This window comes from Falco biarmicus, chromosome 4, assembly GCF_023638135.1.
Source record: "Falco biarmicus isolate bFalBia1 chromosome 4, bFalBia1.pri, whole genome shotgun sequence".
NCBI lineage: Eukaryota > Metazoa > Chordata > Aves > Falconiformes > Falconidae > Falco > Falco biarmicus.
This window is the reverse complement of record NC_079291.1, coordinates 35,557,471-35,578,758: the sequence shown is the minus strand read 5'-3', so window position 1 is coordinate 35,578,758 and position 21,288 is coordinate 35,557,471. Positions and strand designations below refer to the sequence as shown.

At 40.4% G+C, this 21,288-nt stretch overlaps 1 protein-coding gene across 7 annotated transcripts in view; it reads left to right on the top strand.

Annotated features, from left to right (window-relative positions):
• The window catches only part of PPP1R9A (protein phosphatase 1 regulatory subunit 9A), a 146,340-nt gene that overhangs the window by 118,693 nt on the left and 6,359 nt on the right, over positions 1-21,288 (top strand). For 3 of the 7 annotated variants that reach the window (XM_056334189.1, XM_056334188.1, XM_056334190.1), the window contains exons 12-19: positions 6,638-6,795; positions 7,360-7,660; positions 11,841-11,928; positions 12,027-12,104; positions 14,748-14,943; positions 17,535-17,654; positions 19,531-19,554; positions 20,737-20,919. In XM_056334189.1, coding sequence (XP_056190164.1) covers positions 6,638-6,795; positions 7,360-7,660; positions 11,841-11,928; positions 12,027-12,104; positions 14,748-14,943; positions 17,535-17,654; positions 19,531-19,554; positions 20,737-20,919 — 1,148 coding nt within the window. The remainder of the gene's footprint in view (positions 1-6,637; positions 6,796-7,359; positions 7,661-11,840; positions 11,929-12,026; positions 12,105-14,747; positions 14,944-17,534; positions 17,655-19,530; positions 19,555-20,736; positions 20,920-21,288) is intronic. The other 4 variants (XM_056334191.1, XM_056334193.1, XM_056334194.1 and 1 more) reach the window with 4 other exon arrangements.

The following is a 21,288-nucleotide window of genomic DNA, read 5'->3' as shown; positions in this document are numbered from 1 at the left end:
AACCATGTAGGTTGCACTCACCATTTCTCAGGATGGAGCTTTTTGTGAATAAAATGCAGATTTTTCACTAGCACATTAATTATAAATCTTATTCAGCTATAACATGGCCTGATTTACAACATAAGGCTTGTAAGACACTGTTCTGGATTACCAAAGAGCCAAAACAATTTGTGGCAACACTGAGCTCTGGACAGAGATGCTGTCAGCAAGGTGACTGTGACCTTTACTTGTTTTGCTTAGGAAAGATAGTTCCCATTTTTCAGGCTGTGCCAGTGAAAACATACAGATAACTTCCACAGCTTTGAAGTTCCATAATTGTGAGTGGCTCCTCACTGTTGAAATATATGCAGAATTAAAGCCAATTTTAGGTCCACAGCCTCGGAACAAAATTGTTTGGCACAGGAGCAGTACTTACTGTGTATTTAGTAACATCTGTGAAATCAGGTATTGGAGGTGATGAGATTCTGACAAGGGAGCACCAGAGTCTATTCCTATATAGGTTTTAATTTTGAATAAACTATAATATTTATTTCTCTGGTGAAAAAAAATGCACTGCATTACCAAATAATTTCTAGCAAGCACAGAGGTGTTTTATTAAAATTGATATTTTAGCTGTTATTTCATGTGTGGACCTGAACAATATTGCTCTGCAAACAGATCGATGTGAACTATGCTTTTAACAAACTATGCGTATAAAAAAGAGCTAGTCTTGCTGAAATGGTATCTAGATGTTATGAACACCTTGTGGAATTGGTTTCCACAAGTCTTCACAGAACTGTCTCTTTCTAGCGAGTGTTTGTTGTATTGAAATCTCTGAAGTTCAGAAGAGCACTCAGCTTGACAGGAAAGGCTGTATTTCTGCCGTAGGGACTCAGTAAGTGTTACAGAGTATTTCATACTTGGCAACACTGTTAAGAGAAAACCTTCTAGTAGTTTGCATCAGGAGAGGAGAGTGTGGTTTTTTTACCCAACTCACAAAACCCATGTTTTTACTTACTGTTGTAACAATGGCAACACACGTCTGTGGCCCAAGAGCTGAAATCCAGGAATTTCCACACGTAAAAAAAAAAATCTTTGTAAAATTATTTCTAAGAATTTGAAATACTTTGGATAGCATTAAAACTCTCTGTGTCAGTACTGTCAAATAATATATTTCAATTTATCTATTTGTATGAAATTTTTCATTTTTCAAGAGCTGCCAATTTTCGTTGCAAAAATGTTCCCCTGGGGAAATGTTACCAGTGTTCAGGACTTCTGAGAGTTAGAATAGATGATCTGTGAACTCAAATGCCCAAGCTTAACCACCTGAATACAAACACAGATTATTTGCTAGGAAAAACAGGCAATCAGCAGTGATTTTCTGAAAGCAGAAGCATAGTTAGACCTTAGATTCCAGTCTGGGTTTGTGTTTTTAACAAGAGAAAAGAAAAGCCCTTTTTTAAAATAAGAGGTCTCTAAACATACTGTAGCACTCTTTGACTTCCATATACCTTTTCCAGTAAATTTTGTATCAGAGTCTCTGAGGTCTGTATCAGATAGCAGTGTAGTGAAACTTGCTCTGCAAAGAGCCTGTGTCTCCATATCACCCTTGGGTAAACCTTTTAAGAAAAGGACTTGCCATTGTCTAGTAATACTAGTCACTAATAATTAGTGTATTTACTAATCAACTCATGGATGTTTGCAGAGGAGCTATAAAGGGCAGGGGAGACATCCATGATGTCTTCGGAGGGCGGGCAGAGTTCCTCCGGGTGCAGCGTGTTGTGCACACCGTCTTTGTGATGTTCACATAAGCGCTCCAGTCTCTTTTCTGGCTTTTGTTTGGCAAGTAGAACACACGCTTCCTTATCAAGCCTCAGTGTTAAGTTTGTGGGGTGGGACTGCATGTGCACAGGCACAACCCATAATTTTTTTTGTGAAGTTTGCAGACCTGTCTTCCCTCTAAAACTCAGGTTATGTAAAAATATGTGTTTTAATGAAAATGATACCAAGTATATTTTTTGCTTCAGTGTGGTCTGAGGTGTTTATTACATTCTTGCATGGTAGTAGATTTGGGAAGAAGTAATGGATGCAACTTGATGGTCACATAGATACGAGCATAGCTGTTCCTGCCACTGCAGGTGCTCCAGACGTGTTAGCATCATGCCAGACAGTATGACTCCTCAGGCTGGATCATAACCTCATACTGGGTTTGAGGGGCTGCCAGTAACATCAGTGGAAGTTAGAAAATCAAAGCTGTTGTGGCCCACAGAGTTCTTCCTTCGCTTTGCTGAGGAATATTAGAAGCCTGAGGATTATGTTTCTTTTACAAATACATTATTTATTCTGAGAGTCCAGAAAAACAGATAAAGTGCATTGTAGCTTTCTGGTTTAGTGGTCACGAGCCGTGTAGAGAATCGAGCTATTCACTGGAAGGCAGGCAGTGGTTTGAAATCTAAACAGCTCAGTGCCGGTGCCAACTTTGACAGTATTTGCTAGTCTCTGAGCAAATGCCTGTTCAAGCCACATTAATGGCTATATTTTCTGGGTGCCTTGGGATCTCCAGGAGTGCATCAGTTTAAAGAAGGAGATTTTGCAATCTATCAGCTTATATAATGGAAAAACAGTGGGAGGACAGGCGAGCTCTTCCCCACTCTACAGTGGTACCGAAATAATTCACATGGTCAATAATTCACTGGAGTCAAGTGGTTGAACGCCTGCTGAAAGAAAGTCTAATTACATTGTCTCCGAGAGCAAAATAAAACCTGTTGTGACTTTTACATGAGAGATTTATCAGGCTCCCCAGTGCGTTGGGAGGTTCCTAGAGAAACGCGTGGGGTGCGTGTTTGTGCCGAGGAGCAGCAAGGGCCAGCAGCTCTCTGAAGGAGAGGCAGCTGGGACCGAGGACGACAGCACATGTGGCTGGAGCAGAGACCGCCTGACAGAGCCCACTCCCACTACACCCAAGTGTGTTGAACAGGGAAGGTCCAGTGATGGAACCCAGGGTCAGCTGGGATCCTGGGCAAGTTCGTAGTGGTGAGGCAGGCCTGAGAGCAAGCTGAGAAATCTGTCCCTGGGTTGTGGCTCAGGTCCAGACCCACATGGCCTGAGAAGAAATCCCAGTGTAAATGCAGCTTTGACATAGGATGGAACCCCCTGCCGATGCTGTAAGAGCTCGCTTTTTGCAGCAGGCTGAACTGTGGTAGGTACCTGCAGCGCGAGAGCAACAGTGGGTGTGAGCAGCCCAGCTGTGGGGTGCAGGGAGCAGTAAGCTCCAGGCCCAGGTAGTATTGCTTTAACGAGGCCAATATGAGCACTTCCGTGGTGATCCGTTTGCAGTGCTGTGTTGATAGTTTGCATAATTTCAGCAGTGAAAGGAATGGATGTATGGAAGTATGCACACCTGAAAGAACAAATGTAAGCAGTTCAGGTGATGACAACGTGCAGTTATCCTATCGCGTACTTACGACGGAAACATAATTACAAGTCAGACAATGCTAATGATTCTGTAGTGTCATCTGAATCTGGAATTTAACTCTTACATAAGGAAGAAAAGCAAAACATGGTACTGGAAGTCTTTGCAGTGCTTTAAGACAGCATAAATGTGCAAAAATAAAAACAAGTTTGAATGAGTCTTACCCCTCGGTGTACCTACTGACATACTCACTCGCCTGTGGCTCTGATTTCAGAAGACAGTTTGAGCTAAACTAACAGATCATTACTGTTGAGATGGGAGACCCCACGCCATCCCTGCCTTTCTCCAGCCACCTGGTTCTACCTCTTCCATTGCCCTGTTCCAGCATTTACACACTTGTGTACACACACTGTTTCAATGAAAGAACAGAAAACTGACCAAGAGGGGAAGAGATTGGAATGTCAGACTAAAATTGGATAGTTTCTGCTTTGTCAGTCATTTGAATCAGCAAGCTGCAGTCTGGATCCTGGGGGACTCAGAGCCCAGGGGTTTGTGACAGCAGGAGGAAGAGCCAGAGCTCTCCGTTTTGGAGTGGGGTAAGTCACCGAGTCAATTCCACTTGGTGAAATCACATTCTCCGAGACTGAAAGTCAGGATGCCATGGAAAGCAATGAGAAGAATTTCAGCTTTGTTGAATTCAGTCAATTTCTGCATTGGATTCAGTGAAGCTAAGATGTCTCCGTTTATATTTGTTTAAAGCAAAAATGTCTGTAAGATCAGCTTCTAATTAATTAGTGTGTTACGAATGCAGTACTTAGACAAGTAAATCTAACAGATTGTGGTTTGATTTGTACTATGAGGGTTGCAAAAAAAAAAAAGTTACAACCATAGAGAATTTCCTCATCTGGTGTAATATGTGAAAACACCTTTTAAAATGTGTTTTGTCTTACTGCAGCTTTGTAAAATGTTAAATTTGCTGAAATACTCAGATTTCATTTGGCTGGATGATTGGTAGCCAAGAAAAGTGCAGTCATGTTAGGTCTATTTGTAGAGGCAAGGCATATGTGAAGTGTTTAGTATACTGGGCTCACAAAGCATTCAGGAATAGGGTGACTTTGAACCTAGGCAGATAAGATGGTTTCATTGTTTGATTTTTTTTAGGCGAATATTTCCCCACTTTTCATGTATCGCATTATGGTGTTTGGGCAGTAGATCAAAGGGGTAAGATCTGAAACTGCTTTGCCTTCAATACCAAAGAAATAGGTTTTCATAATTTTTCCAGCAGAAGGTTATATGTACAAAGACAGCAGTGAATATGTCTGAGAGTGACAGTGTCCAGCTTTTTTCTGATGGTTATATAAAAACGCAGCAGTGGGGTTTGTTTTTTTTTTCCATTTTGTTATTTTAAAGTACATATGGTAAAAGACAATATCTGCACAAACCCTAGACCTTCAGAAAATACAGCAGTTTTGTAGAATTAAGAAGTGGGAGAGTAGAGTACATCTCCTGGCTTTCACCCGGATCTTCTGGTTGGGTTTTGTTAGGGTAATTACTACTGCCTTACAGCACACCTCTCGGAGAGTTTTTGAGCTGTTAGATCAAGATAACAGAGCCTGTGTCCGGCTCTGCACAATATAACGTTTTTTCCAATCAGGGCGAGCCAGAGTCCCTTAGCTCTTGTGCAGACGATGGCCTTCCCATTCCTGCCTTGAACAGCTGTGATTCAGGGCGCCTTTCACGGACCTTCTGCATAGATTAATTTCATTTTATTTTCACTGTCATGATAAACTTTGTGCGACATCTCTGACAGCTGCTTGCAGTGAAAATTTATTTCAGCAGTCACGGGTTCTTCCTGCAAAGCTGTGACACTGCCTTGCTAATGATTTGCCATAATGTGTTGCTGTTGGAAAGTTGAAACCAGACAACTGCAGTAGACGGTGACAATCGCGGTAATGACTCTGTGCTCCAGACTCCCACCTGGGGAAGGGGGCCTGGGGAGTGGCTTCTGATGTGCTCCAAGTAGAAGTGAGGCAGGGCTGTGTTTCTGTTAGGCCAGTCATATCTATCTGTTCGTATGAGGGACCGAGACTGGTGCTGACAGGGATGTCTTACTTCAGTTTACCAGAGATTATGTAAATTTTAAAGAGTTTGAAGGAATAAAAGAGAGAAGAGTCCGTAAGAGGAGGCAGTGGTTCTGAGGGCGGCACAGCAAGGGAGGAAGTAACAGATGAGACTGCCAGGTGCTAATAAGAAGGTGCTTTTAATTGCAGAAGTATTGGGGTGAACAAGTGGGGCACCTTATTTGAATTGTCACATAGAACTTTGAACAACAGATGACCTTAGAATCCAGAGGAGGATTGGGATTCCTCTCTGCTGTACCCTCCTGAGACAGGGTGATAGACTAAGCAACCTGGTTCACTGTAGCTCCAAAGGAATGAGTTTAACGCTTGGTTCATAATCCTGTAAAAGGCTGCCTATAAAGCAACCCAGTCACCTACTGACTGCAGACATTTTGCACATATTGTACAAGGTTATTTGGGGGGTCATTCAGTACAGGAGAAAACAAGTCATATTCTTTAAATGTGTAAGCCATTCTGATTATGATGAAATGTAGAGCAGCCTGAGGACTGTTCTAGATATTTCCTCTGTAATTTGATAAGCAGCCTGCAAAACTGGTGGAGTTACAAGAGAAATGCTTAGTGGGGCAGCTGTGGGGAAAAATGGCAGTCCAGTCCCTCCTCCTCAAGTTGTTTAAAAGGCTGGGTTTGGAGATAAATGAATTGGTCCCCTGGGTCTAAATTGGCATATTCATCCAGACACTAGGAACTGTCTGTCAAACAGCAGTGAGATGAGGATTCCTTTGCTTTACACCTTGGTGGAGGAGAAGCCATTGCAGGCCAAGCACATGCAAGTCCATCTGAGGGTGTCCAAGTGGACCTGCTTTCTGGGCTAGTACAGCTGGTTTTGTGTGATCCTTAACGTAACAGTGGGAATAATTTGTTGAATTTTTAAATATTTGCAGTCGATTCTTTGCTATGTACCTACTGGATCTGTATAGATAAATTTGTTAATGGTTTATGCAAATAACCTTTTTTTTTTTTTTTGCATTCATACTTTAATAGTTATGAAGATACAGGTACAGGTAAAATATGCAAAGTACATGTACTCACAATTGCAGCTCTTGTCTTACAAAAAAGTAATGAAAGATTCTTCTGTTAAATAGTTTCAAATCATGCTTCCATACAGATTTCAGTGAAGCAGTGCCAGAAACTGAGAGACTGGACTCCAAAGCTCTGAAGACTCGAGCTCAGCTTTCAGTGAAGAACAAGCGGCAGAGGCCTTCTAGAACAAGGCTGTATGATAGCATCAGCTCAACTGATGGAGAGGACAGCCTTGAACGAAAGGTGAGAAGGACTCTACCCTCTCTTTCAGGCTTCCTGCGGAGTGCTAGGTTGCCCCTCTAAGTCATTTCATCCTCTGTCTTTGTCCTTTCGTTGTAGCACAGGCAGTATTTATTCCTGTGTGGGCAGTATGCTATGAATGTCCTTGAGTGATGTGCAAGTCCGGTCTCCTCCGAGTCAGCACACTTCTTGGTTTTGTTGCGGATTTTTTTTTAACAGGCATCCTTGGCTTTCTGATTTATGTGTGCTTTATAATGCAGAGTGGGTCCTTTCATTTATGCAGGAGGTGAAAGGAACTTGAATTGTGCATTTCTCTATTTGTTAATTTGTTGACACAATTGATACGATACTCACTCGTTGTTTTGTCCTATTCTGACTTCCATCTGAAAGCAAATACCAATAAACAGCACCCTGTGTGGTATCAAAAGGTAATGGCATGAATTGCTAAAGCGTTTCAGACAAATAGAAGGCTAAATAAAAAATAAAAGAATTGCATGTTCAAAGTAAACCTTGCTCTGATTGGTTACTAAATGGTATAACCTGCTTTATAATCTCTTATACCAACAGCCGTCAAACAGTTACAGTAGTCCCATGCACATTTCAAAATCACCACTGCCCTTATGCATGAGAGCATCCTCACCAGCATCAGATTCTGGTGCTTCCTCCCTCTCCCCCGTGGCTAGCAGTGCAGCAATCTCACTTGACAACCTAACTGAAAACCAAGAAGAAGGACAGCACCACAAAGGAGGTGTCCTTTCCCCGCATGCTCGGGGAGACACTCCACTTTCCTCTCCTTCAAAATCTGGGCACAGCTCTGAAGCATCTCCTTTGCATCACCCAGCTGGCAGGAATATTTTACAGGATAAAGGTATTACTATTTTTTACAATAAATTGATGCATCATTTTGCTCACATCTACTTTATGAACTTCTGTCTGTAGTAGGGCCTTATCAACTAGAAGGCAATCATCTTGTAACTTCTTTTGTCTACATGGAAGTAAAAAAATGACAAATGATCTTGTATGGTAATATAAGAAAAGGACAAAGTTTAAAATGAGATTGGGAACTGCTTCCTTTTTTTTTCTTTCTTTCTTAGAACTCACTGAAAAAGCTATTGAGAAGTTGCCTTTAAGAAAATCTTGTGTTTCGTTTTTAAAAAAACAAAATTATTGGACTTTGGGACATTTCTCTATTAGAAACATGCTTACCACAGTGTACTTAGTTGAATTACATGATTTTGGCACTGCTAGATGATATTTTTGGAGGGTGGGGAAAGGAGTGTAAAGCAAGAATAACAGATTGTAGCTTTTAATTGCTGAGAGGCGGCACAGTCTAGATTAGACAAGAGGTTAGTGCCTGGAGACTCTTCATTTACAGAAAAAAGAAATCAACTAATTTGTTGGGGAGGTTGGCCACATTGTTATTTATTTAATTTAGATTCTTTACATGTAAGCTGGATAAAACATGAAGCAATGATACCTACCTCAGGTATATGTCTCATATACAAGTTTATTAAATGCATCAACAATATGATATGCCACAGAATACTGAACCCTCCTTTTCAGATGCCTTATGAAGTCAAAATTAGCATTTTACACAACTTCAGCATTCTTAGCTATGCAGCTTGCGTTCTCTAACTGTCATATAGGCTAAAATACATGATAAACATTCTAAGTGAATAGGTCTGGGTAGGTTCGTAACAGACTTTTGCTTACTTAGCGGAAAAGAACAACTTGTTGAGGGTTTTTGTTTGTGTGTCTGATAAGATTTGCCACTGATTTGCAACATATATTTTCTTCATCTTCATACTGGGCTTTCACAGAGATTCTTAAAAGACAGATTAATGAAGTTTTGTTGAATTTAGGATAGGTTAATATATGCTAACATTTTTACATGGGTTCTGAAATCGCTAGTCTAACTGCATAGTCTGTAATTGTATAACTGTTAAAGAATCCAAGTTAAATGCAGTATTTGAGTTTTGCAAGTAAAAATAAGGGTGTGAACATAAGAATGTGACTTCTCAAACTCGTACTCCAGCTTGAGTGTATGATTGATTTATCAGTTAAGTTATAAATGCTGCATTTCCAACCGATGTAAGAAAAATATCTCAATAAAAATTTAGTGGAGACTAGCCTTGTAGCATAAGGAATAGAGTAGTGTATTCCACCCAGTGTCGCTCTTTCCAGTTTAGGTTTGAAAAATAGTCTCTGTCTGAGTATTGGTGTCATGTCTTCCCCAGCGTGACTGTTAAGTAAACCACCAGTGCTTTTGTGCATATCCAGATTTTGATGAAAATTAACCAGAGCAATTTAGTTTCAAATGGAAAATTTGCATTTGATAAGGCCTACAAAAAGAGATATCCTAAAGTGATGTTTGGCAACAAGTGTTGTAGCAATACTTGTTGCCAAACATTGCTTTAGGATATTTCCTAAATCTCAAACTTTAATTCATTTTTAATTTGGCTGTCAGACTCTTACAGGTCAGAGAATAAAAAGGGCTGTTGTATTTGTTCTGTGTGTTCAGGTAGTGTTTTTTTAGGGATGGAAGGAGAGCACATCTGTGGACACATGTGTGTCAATTAATCTCTCATTAACAAAAGTCCATGTTAGCAAGCTCACACCTGTCTCTCTTCTTATGAGATCCTGCAGTGTTGTGGGAAGAGCTGAAGTGGCATGAGATCAGTTTCATTGCAAAATGATGAGGAGTTTTGCTTGTTCGTCTTTTAAGTGCAACTTTTTCATGTATGTGTATGATTAATTTATTTTCTTCAGTTCTGCCTGTTTTGTGAAACAGCATCCTTTGACAAGGCAGCCAGGTTGATGCCTGCAGGCACTGCTCAGCTGACGTGAGGCAGGCTGCAGCTGTTTTGTGACCTTGGGGAGGAACGTTACTGTTTTGTGACCTTGGGGAGGAACGTTAGGTCTAGTCTCCATTCTCATCTGTCAGCCACAGGTTACTTTCACCACCTCCTTGAGGCTGAAAGCAATGGATTAAACAGCTTTGTGTGATTTATTCTGAGGGACTGGCTCTCCCTCACTGAAAAGCTACAAGGAGTCGGGGAAGATGCATCCATCCAGGGCGGTCAGAGTCCCCCCCTGCTCATGCCAGGCACCTGCGGCCCTGGTCATGGCCTGCCATGTGCCAAGCACCGCGTACTTCCAGGGGTGCGAGGCCCTGTAGAGTCAGATCAACTCTGCTGCTGAAGCTGGTTTTGGGACCTGGCCCATCCATCTTCTCTGTGTATCCCATAGCCACCACCAGTGTTTTCCCCAGCCAGTGGTCATTATTCAGAGGGCCTGGACTGGGCCAAGCTGCGTGTGAGCGGGAGCATAGTGGTACAGGAGCCCGAACAGAAATCTGCCGTACCAGGTAGCTGCTGCATGTCCCTGCTGAGCTCTCCAGCTTACTACTTCTACTACAGCAGCTAAACCTCCAGCTACTAAATGCTTTCATTATTTGCCCACCACAAAAGCAGTGCACCTTATAGTTTCATTCACTAATTCAAAATTTTCTCAAAAAAGCCCACTGCCCCCTCGCCCCCAAGCCTCACTTGCCTGTGAGTAGCTAGTGTGAAAATAAACATTACAACTTATTCTTGAAAGTGGCAGTTGTGACAGTGGTTAAATGAGAAATGTGCGTTAAAGGTCAGAGAGGAACCATGAGAGGAGACAGGAGAGGAGTGTGCCCGGTGTAGAGCTGATGCAAAGTGTGCATTGCCTGAAGTTCTCCTTGGCCTCCCTGGGGAACAGATTTCTCCTCAGGAGCCTTTGCCTTGCTTTCATCATTCTTCATATTACTTTTTGGGTTGTTTTTTTGGCAGTGAGGTTACTTGTCAGTTGTTCTTGAATGTTGGTTTTTTCACATAAGGACTTGCGTTGGTAGAACTAGTAGGGCTTTTGTAGAGTGTGGGCATCACAAGGATTATTTTCCTGCTTTTCCCAGGATTTATGAACCAGTTGCACACTGAAATTTTTACTTGAATGAAAATTTGGCTAAATAATATCCACAAAGCAATGTGCAACGTTCAGTACACATGGGTGACTGTCCTGTGATAGTGCTGTGGTATTTTTGATTAATTTTGAGGGCTTAATTTGTGTCAGCTACAATAGGAGACATCCACAAACCCAGCAGTGCTTTCAGTTAAAAGTCATTGTACATCTGAGATCACACTGTGAAAGTCACCAGACTGCAAGTGACATGAATGACTGACCTTCATTTGCTTCCTTTAGAGTGTTTGGGGACACTCTCTTTGTTTAAGAATCACAGAAACTGTGCCTGAATTTTTCAGCTGCTGCATGTTTTATTTTAGCTTCCATAAAGATTTCACAGGATGTTTTGCAGACTCAGATTCATTGTTTTGACTTTATAGGTACTGCAGGCTGTTTCCTCTTTAGACTTTACCAGTGTTTGTAAGAGAGATCAAAAATTGGTAGAAGTCTCAGGGCAAATTTATTGACTAAGCTGCTTTTATTTCTTTTTTTTTTTTTTTAATTCAGAATGGTTGGATTTTAAGATGTTTATTTTAACATTTAAATGTTTATTTTAACAAAGATGTTCAAGATAAACAGGTAACTATTACCTAGGGTGTCCATCACAAAATGTACCATTGGCTCCAAATTTCAAGAAAGTGTTTCAGGAGTCACTTTGGAAGTAAAGCATACATACCAAATGAATTCTGTAAAAGGAAACTTAAGCAGCTACTGCTGAGTTTAAACATGGATCCACTGTGATGTTTACTTGTAAATCTTTTGTGTTGTTCAACTTACTACATATTCATTAGAACTCAACCAAAATTAACTTCTCATATTCTTCAATTAAAATAAGATTTCCTGATGTATACTTTAAAATTCTGAATTTATTTATTTTTATTCCTGTTCACACCATGTTCTTAAAAATGAGAATTCACCTAATTAAGTCGTGTACTCACACATGTGTACATGTATGCATATCTAATTATGAAAAGATACACAAACTTTTCTGGATGGAAGGTGGCTATCAGTAGCAATTAAAAATAATAATGTACATTCTTCTGTGTACAAATGTGTCCTAGATGGTGCCACATGTGCTCAGGCAGCAAGAGCAACTAGCCCTACTATAGGGCATACAGAAAAACTAAAGCGAAAACTTGCAGATCTTGGGTAAGCATTTTGTTATTTAAAATACTTATTCTTTTAATTAAAAGGATTGCAAGTAAAATTTTGAAGATGTTTCCTGATGTTTTCTAATATTCTTGTAGGGCTCCCTTGAGAAGGAGTTCAAACAAGGGCAAGAAGAGGAAAGAAAAAGAAGCTGTTAGGGTCACCTATGGCAGTAGGTATGGGTAAAAGATTGAGGATGCAAGAAATGATATGCCAGAAACATTGGAGAAATCTAATTGTCCTAGCAGACAGGAACATTAACAGTCCCACTGACTTCATATATAAAAAGTGTTAAGCTTTGAGATAACCTTCTGAGTTTACACACCTAGATTTCTTAACTAATGAAGGACTAACACATAATCTAAAAGTACTTGGAGACTTATAATATCATGTTGTCACTGCTACTGTTGCATCCACTAATGGGATTTGCAGAAATAGTTTATCAGAGCTGGCCTACAAGACACACACGTAGTCAGTTAATAATACCCATGAACCAGAAATCTTGACACAATTCCACATCTTTTTTTGAAAAAGCTCCCAGAGCAAGCTGTTCACTGCAGCTTCACAGCACCCGTATCAGAAATGCTTTTGGAAGGGTTTGCTTCTGAAGATGTATATCATAAGTTGAATATAGATAGGAAAAATGCTGACTGCATTTGTCACATCATCAACTCTTAGGGAAGGAATTGTGAATTCCTTTTGATATCTGATGTGACCACATCACCAGCATCTGGACTTTGAATAATAAATGAATGTTCAAAATGGCAAGAAGCAATCTTCTCTGCAAAAGCTAGTGTAGATTTTTACCGAAGGTCTCACCTCTTATGCTGATGAGTCTGACAGGATCACAGCTGCAGAGGGTAATGCCTGGTTCCAGGTGTGAAAGAGAAGTTAATGGCAAGAGTGCTCAGCAAACTTAGTATGTTCCAAAAGTCTGGAAAGGACATAGCAAGTCAAAAAATCTCTGCGTATAAAACAATGCAGAAGAAAACCTACATGATAAAAGACCTATGGGAAGAAAGCAAACTTTGAATGCTACTCAGAAAATCATTGTGGTGGAAAACGAGTGTGTAGCCATTTGTGGAGTTTTGCTGACAGTCTAGTATGTGGAGAGCCATTGACAAGTATAGTGTGTAGCTCCCTAAAATCAGAAAAGCAAAAGAAACCTTAGACTTCTGGCTTAATCCCTCAGGCACACTGTACTGAAGTGCAGTGTTCTGTCGCAGCATACATTTGCACATCAGTATCCTGCAGATAGCTGGCAGGATCTTCAGTGATCTTAGGCAGCAGTCGTCGCCTCTGCACTCGTGTTGGAAAACCTGTTCGAGTTGGTTACGCTGCTATGTCTGCTTGCAGTGTGACCTGGAGTTAGTGATGCTCACTGCGGGATTTCCCTAGTGACAGGGAGAGATTTGTTAAAGCAAATTCTCTGCACCTCTGTGCAGCTGTAAGGCAGCTCAGAGGAAATGTGACGATGTTTTGTCTACAGTCCAAAGCTGTATAAGCTCTTTGAAAGAAGGAAGGTGGTGTCAAAAGACAGCATCCTGTTATAATTATGTCCATTACAGCAACTGATGGATGTAGAATTAATCATGCTGTCAGATGGACATTGCATGATTTTGCCATTGTGAAAATACAGCACTCAGGATGTGCCAATGAAATCCTGAATGATTTCCTAAGACTACCACTAATGTTACATACATAAAAACCTCCTCATTTAAGTAAGAAGCATATATTCCCCTGCCTGAAACTAGGTGATGCAGGCAACATAATTTGGGTTTTCTTTCTACTTTCAAGCAAGATAAGAGGATGAAGGGGGAGTACAGGACCGATCAGATACATCTGCCTTTCTTTATGTAGCTAAAGGGAGGGAGGGTTCTTCTGCTTCCAAGGTGGGGGCCCTTTGACAACCTCAGTTTCATCCATACAGAAAAGAGGCTTTACAATACACAAAGCTCTAGTGATTTTCTTAATAATGATTTGAAAGCTGTCCAGAAGATAGAAGTTGCGTAGGAGTGTCATGCTCTGAAACAGTAATATATATGTTGATATAAGTAGTATGAGAATATGGCATATGCATAAGTTCTTTGGGGCAGACACTTTGCATAGTTATTTTTAATTTACATACTGTGCTGTTGATGTATTTAGCCAATAATTCAGGTATTTTATTTTATAACTGTTACCCTTGCCTTGATCACATTATCCACTGCAATCTTTGTTACCACAAAGAGAGAAGCTGGTAGTATCACATGGGTGTTCATTTCATTTTTCTCTATTAGTATTTTTAATATTTAATAACTATAAAATCAAGATAATAATACTCTGTTGGCATTTGGCTGTTAAAACAAAGGTACCTTTCCATACATAGCTACAGACACACCTGATTCATTCTGCCTGTGCTCGAAATCCAAGCCAGACCTTCTCTGGGAACCACAGCCCGCTTGGGTCAGTGCTGAGTCTGGTCATGCTGAGATACCTCTAGGGCTCAGAAACACACGAACACAACATGGGGCTTCTTGACTGGAGCTGGTTCACGTCCAAACGGCAGAAGCACAGTTTTTTTCAGCTGGCACCTGTGTCTGCTTGCTGTATGTATGCAGTCTAAGGGAGCTTGAGTTAGAAAAAGAATCAAAAGAGCCCACTTTTTTCTTCTGCTGCTGAAAGACATTTCAGGCATACCCCTACCAGCTGCATGCCACTCAGTTCTTCAGTCACAGTTACAGGGGATGTCACTCTTTTTACAATTAACTGCCTCTGTAGCATTTTGGTTTCTCTTATTTATCATCTAACACATATTCCTGCTCCTTTCTCTTAAACAGGACCGCCAGAGAGATGCTGCAGAAATCAGCAAACACTAAATCTTTAGCAGAGCGATCCTCCTCTCTCCCACACTGTGTACCATTCACATGGTATGGAGAGAGTGGCAAGGGATCCAACTCTAGCAACCTGCCATCGCCTACCAGCTCAACTGAACCTTCCTCTGAAAATATAAGTCCAGCTAAAAAAGGGACAAAGGTAGAAAATAAAAACTACCTTATTCCCACTGTGTTGAGTGGCATAATTGGCTTCATGTTTCTGGAAAAAGAACAGGCCAATATGTGACTACTACAATAAACAGTGCATGGTGTTCATTGTACGGTAAAAGCTCATCCAAACAGAACATCTCTGTCATTGTACCATTCTACATTCTACCTTTTTATGCTGTCTTAATGTACATTAATTCAGTAAACTAACTGTGGTGTGCTGTACCATAACACAAGCAAGTGGTGCCAGTGGAAATTAGCATTTGGATCCACTGAACAAATGCTATATTTGTGTGTTCAATTATAGCTGTTTTCTGCATTCTTCAGGACTGATTGTGGGAATACCTACCCATGTTCAAATGAGGTGTTTGCAAGTGAAGAAATGCTGTATGCTGTCAGTCATCTGCCTTTTTTCCCCAGTAACGAAATCTGTTTGTCATGCATGCTCGATGTTGGATTTAATTATCTGAAGATGCCTGAACTGTAGATAGGAACTATTGCAATTTAATACATCTGTGTGATTCCTTTCTATGTGCATGAATGTTTCAGCATGATAACGCCGTTAATAACCCTTAGTTATAGTAATATACTTAGCTTTTTCATGTTTATTTTTACTTCTGGAAAATAGTTCTCTGCCTGTATCTTCTTATAACTTGTAGCAGTTGAATTTTTATGTTGGTCTGGTAAGAAGAAGCAGATATGGTTCTCAACTTTATGTACAGGAATATGAATCGGGAATCTAATTTCTCTGTCTTCTGCAAACACATGCTGTACAGTTTCCACAGGCATTTCTTACTCTTTTGGTGCCAAAAGCTGGTGATACCTTACTTCTGCTGTGCACCAACCTATGCAGGGTCATAGCTGCACTCATGTTACTTGGTAGGAAGAACAACACAGGGCTGACCAGTCCCAGTCAGAGTGGTAGAGAAGACCACAGGTGAAATGTCTGAAAATTAAAGAGAAACTACTTGGGTACCCTATTTCTTTTGAAAAAGAAAGATGAGGATTAGACATGTAAATCTTGTGCCTTTAAACAAACATTGTATAAAAATCATCTTCAAGTGGGGAAAAAAGCACCCCCTTTTACAGTTAGTATTAGCTTGAGGTTGTGGGTGGGGCATTGTCCTGCTATCATAATTATTAGCAGGCCTTGGCCGTCTTGTGTTTTTCGTATAGAAAATTAAATTTTAAACACTTAAATTCATCGTCAGGCTGAAGGTTGCACAAAATAGAGGTGAAAGAAAAATCAGAGTACTTAAAAAAGAAAAAGACGTTCTTCACACAACAGGAGGTAGAGCTGTTGAACTCCTGGTCTTAAGAACACTGTGGGGGCTAAAACTTTGCATATTAAGGAAGCTGCTCCAATTTTCTTCTCTGTAAAGAGTTGGGAAAAACAGAACAGGAATTCTAAACGTAGGTGTGAGAAAACAGATCACAAAAACATTTTGATGTTCTCTGTAAAGTTTAAAAGCTCTTAAATTAACAGTTCCTATACTGCTAGTTGGGTTTTTAAAGCACAGCATGATACCAATGTTTAGTTGGACTTCCAGAAAAACTAAGTGGACCAACACTTGATATTTTTGGAAGACTTCTTGTTTTCAGGACAGATAGGTCAAATATCTTTGGGGCACATCAAAGGACGACTGTTTCAGTGTTGGTTTTGGTTTTGATATTTGGATCAGGTTTTTTTAATTGAATGTCAAAGGTGAATTGAATTTGATATTCATTTAGATGTTAGAGTAGAGATTAGAGGTCTCCATATCATCAACTGTATATTCAAGTTAAATATAATATCATGGTGTCCTTAGTTTTTTATAGATTTTGTTTTTTATGGTTCTCACTTTAATGTGAAATACTTGTTAATTTTTGTCTTCTTCTGATGGTAATTGTGCTGTATTCCTGGAAAATATGTGCACGCTTTTGCTGTCCTTTGCTGTAAGGTGTGATGTCTCTCATTGCATTGTTAAGAAAAAACAGGGTTTGTTTTATGGTTATTAGTTCAGTCAATAACATTCAATATCCGAAGATCTCTTTTGCTTTCAGTTTCAGTTTTTTCGAAAGGTATAGGCAAAGAGGGAGGATCCCTTCACTTTTCTAGGAGTTTATTTGGGACTCGGAAATGGATTCACAGGATATTCTCTTTGCTCTTTCAATAGCAGTTTTCACTTCTTTCTGCCAATTAATCCTCTGTCCTATTTGTGCTACTGCCTGTGCTACGCTTGTCCTAAATGTTTGTAGGACAAAAACCACTAGGGATTAACCCATGGAAGCAGTAATTTAGCTCCAAGATGAGAGCCAGCATCTTAAGAGGGAGTCTGGAAATTGCTTTCAGACCCCTTTGCTATTCATTGAGGCATTAAGCTGGCAAAGGTGTCTCTTGAAGTACACAGTGGTAAAAATACTGTGTATTCTATAAATATTAATGAAGCCATAAATTAGGTTCCTCATGTGTATGCTAACTGGTTTGGTAAATGATTGAAATCACTCCTGAACTATGCCAACCTGGAAGAGAGAAAGCAAATTTCCCTTTTAGATGCACGTATGAGATTGATTGTTCATTCTAATTCATCGTTTTCTCCACAGAATTTCACGTTCAATGACGATTTCAGTCCTAGCAGCACAAGTTCAGCTGATTTGAGTGGTTTAGGAGCAGAACCTAAAACCCCAGGTTTCTCGCACTCCTTAGCACTGTCGTCAGATGAGGTATGCTGATGAAATTGTTTAAGGTGGGAAATAGTTGTTTTCTTTCTCCCATGGCATTTTGCTTGATCCTTACTCAAATAGTAAAGGGCTATTTTTTAGCCAATAGAATGGGAAAAGAAAATTAATCTTGGTTTCTAGATAATGCTTTTTCTTGTTCATATAATAACGACTTGAAATGAAGGTCCTATCCTATTATCATAGGAGAGTAGAATGCAGTTGGTTTCCTAAGAGATGCTCTATTCTCACACATTTCAGTACATTTTCCCTGCATTCTAATTAGTACATGTGAACCTATAGGTATGTATATATAATATACATACACTAAACGAGACATAATTAGACAATTTTGAGATAATAAACTTACAGTATTTTTTGGTAGATATAGCTGAGATATAAGGCATCTTCACCTAGACTAATCTTTACCCTTACAGATTAAAATAATAATGATCTGTACATGCAGTAACTGTATTGCTGTAACTAAATGTATGCATATTGATTAGAACATACATGTGTTAATCCACTTTGCATTCTTTGTGCTTGCTTTGCACAGTGGATTTGAATTCAGTTACTTCAAATCAGAGTTTTTTTGAACAATGATAATGTGAAAAAGCATTCCTAACCCCTGTAAATTGCTGACATAATTGAGCTGAATATAATATATTGAAAATACTTTTCTTAAAATACCAGTTTTGTACCTCAATGAAGTGTCACAATTTGACAGTAGCCAACAACATGTTCTGTGGACTCAGGAAACCCAAGCCTTTGTTCTTTTACAAACACTCTGTAAGAACATCAAGTTTTTCATGTAAGGTTTGAGCCAGCGTTTTATTTTAGAGAGTAAGAACTTGAAGTGTCAATGTCTTATTTTTTTTTAATGACAGTTAGATCTGTTCTATTACTGCCTGCATGCTTTGCACGGGTTTAAAGAATGAGAGCTGTTCTGTGCAACCCCATTTGCCAAAAGGCAAGCCTACAACCATTCTTTAGAGGTTACTTACTGCAGGTAATAAAAAGCAAAAATGTATAACAATCATAGGAGGGGGCAGACAGGTCTCTATATTCTATGAACGACTGAAAACAACAAAGTCATCATTTACACTTTATTTAGTATTAATACTATCTTGATAATGCATTTCATTTTCTTACTGTGTTTCATTCTCCTTATATTATGTATTTTATCGTGGCTATGCCCTGTTCCCAGCGGTACTGAATTAAAAGCTTGAAAATGCTTTCATTTTGCTTGTTCAGCTCTTACTTTATCACTTCTAAAATACCAAGCCTGAACAGGCCTATAAAAGTGAATTTTTTCTCCATCCTCTGCTGTGTGCCAAATTGCAGCCTCCAAATCAGGCGGCACGTTCAGCAGGAGCCGCGGTGGAGGCCGCCACAACCGCCATGGCAAGGGATTAGGCTGGTGTTGCCCTTCAGTCGCTGTTGCTGCAAGCACTCCTTTGCTCAGGCTTCTCTGACAGATCCGACGTGATCATTTGAAGGAGATTAAAAAAATGAAGGGGTGGAGAGGGAACCCAGTTCTTGCAGGTTGTTCTCCTCTAATTAAGGAGCTTTTGCTCTTGGAATTGGAGCCATTAGGAAGGTTCCCACCAATTCCAGGGTGTCAAGACCAGGAACTCCAAGGGGGTTTCATTGACACAGTCTCAGGTTTAGCTGCCAAATCATGTGTGTGCTGAGCTTTCAACATAACCTCTCTGCTTCTGGAACTAATTTTTTTTAAAGAAACCTCTTTGGTTTTGAGTAGCCATATCTGTTTGCAAATCTTGGTGCTGCCCTTGCCTGAATTTTTACATGCTGTTACATGTTCTGTATTTTGTTTCTATAATGCTTTTCTTTCCCATTTCTTTGTTGCTCCGTCACTCAGAGCCTGGATATGATTGATGATGAGGTGAGATACTAGTGTGCTGTTGTGGTGAATCGTGTGACCATCGCGTGGCAACGTATTGTCTCATTTGCAGATTCACGTTTCTTGTTTTATGGTGTTGTGTGGCAAACCCCCTTGTTCGAGCAGAATATGCAGATGTCACTGGCTCCTCTCTCCTTGTCTTGAGTTCCCCTCTCCTTTCTGCTGAGAGTGTTCAAGGCCATAACTAATTGCAGTTTTTGCGGTATGCTGGAAGGGGGAGGAGGGTCAGTGTCAGAGCAAATCCACCAGGCCAAGCATCAGCTGCACCGAGCTCCTGCTGGCAGCAGGAGAAGGAAAAGAGAGTGCTTAAACCATCTTTTTCCCAGCCCTGAGAACTGGGCAGTCAGAAGCCGGCAGAGCTCCCCGCATCATCTAACGCACTGTGAAAGCTGCTCTAACAGCAGACAGCTGCTGCAGCCTGTAGCAGCTGCTTTGCTGACCGCGGCTGGGACAGAGGAGCTTTTGTTTCTGGCCCCACCGGCATACCCCTGGGTGGAATAAAGTGGCAGAGCAGGGACACGGGGCTGTGGCAGCAGCTGACGCCCCACCTGCCCCTCCTGGTGCTGCGGTTGTGCTCTCCGCAGCATCGGTGATGAGAGCAGGGTCAGGGCTGTGGGATCGCTGTGTGTTTCTTACCACTCCTCTGTGTCATCTCATAGTCTTCCATAGATAGTATCAGTCTCACTGGCTGTTTGATGTCATCACTTTGAACTTTAGAGTGGTTTTCTGAGGGTTTTTTTTTCCCCCTGGATTTCTTCTTTTATAGCTTAAGCACATCATAAAGATCTGTGAAGGACCCAGGAAGTGGAATGCAGAATTCATTGCACCCTTTAGAAACGTTCAGATTTGAAGGCTAAAAAATCTTGTGAGGGAATGGGAGCATACCTGTTTGCAATTGCACCACCTGGCCATCTCGGTCCCTGTTTGGGTTAGAAGGAATGTCAGTTCCTTTTTGTTCTTCTATTTTTAGATAGAAGACTTTTGGGGTACCTTGTACCAGTTCTTAGACATCTGGTTAGATACAGATCTAATTTAGCGGTGTGAAATTGCTGTATTGTAGTGTAAGGATAGTACAGATACCTCTGCTCTGATGCTGGCACTTTGTACAGAAAAAAATTGTTTGTGTTGCCCTTTTAATAATAACGCAGCGTATTTTTGTCACAGATCCTTGATGATGGACAGTCTCCTAAGCACAGTCAGTATCAGAGTCGTGCTGTTCAGGAGTGGAGCGTGCAGCAGGTTTCCCACTGGTTAATGAGCCTGAACCTTGAACAGTACGTTTCCGAATTCAGTGCCCAAAACATTAATGGGGAGCATCTCCTTCAGCTGGATGGGAGTAAGCTCAAGGTAATTGACTGACTGGACTTCAAAACTAACTGTAGTATTTGTTGTCACTTTAAGTAGTCTTAAAGGAAGTAAGAACCCAGCCAGAAAGCAGTGAATCCCTGTGTGTCGAGTGGTGATAGGCTAGAATAATAAACACAGAGTATAAAGCTACAGCAACACTGTAAGAAATTCCCATATGCACTTGGATTCAGAAGCTTCAGAAATAGAGAGCATTTGATTTGTGAAGACTCTGGGTATATGTAATATACCCATATTTGCATGCCTAAATCATATAGCAGCATGTATAAGTGGTATTTGCATGCACATATTTCACATCCAGCTCTGTTTTGCGAAAGGGTGATTCAGAGGGTATAGTAAATAGACATACAT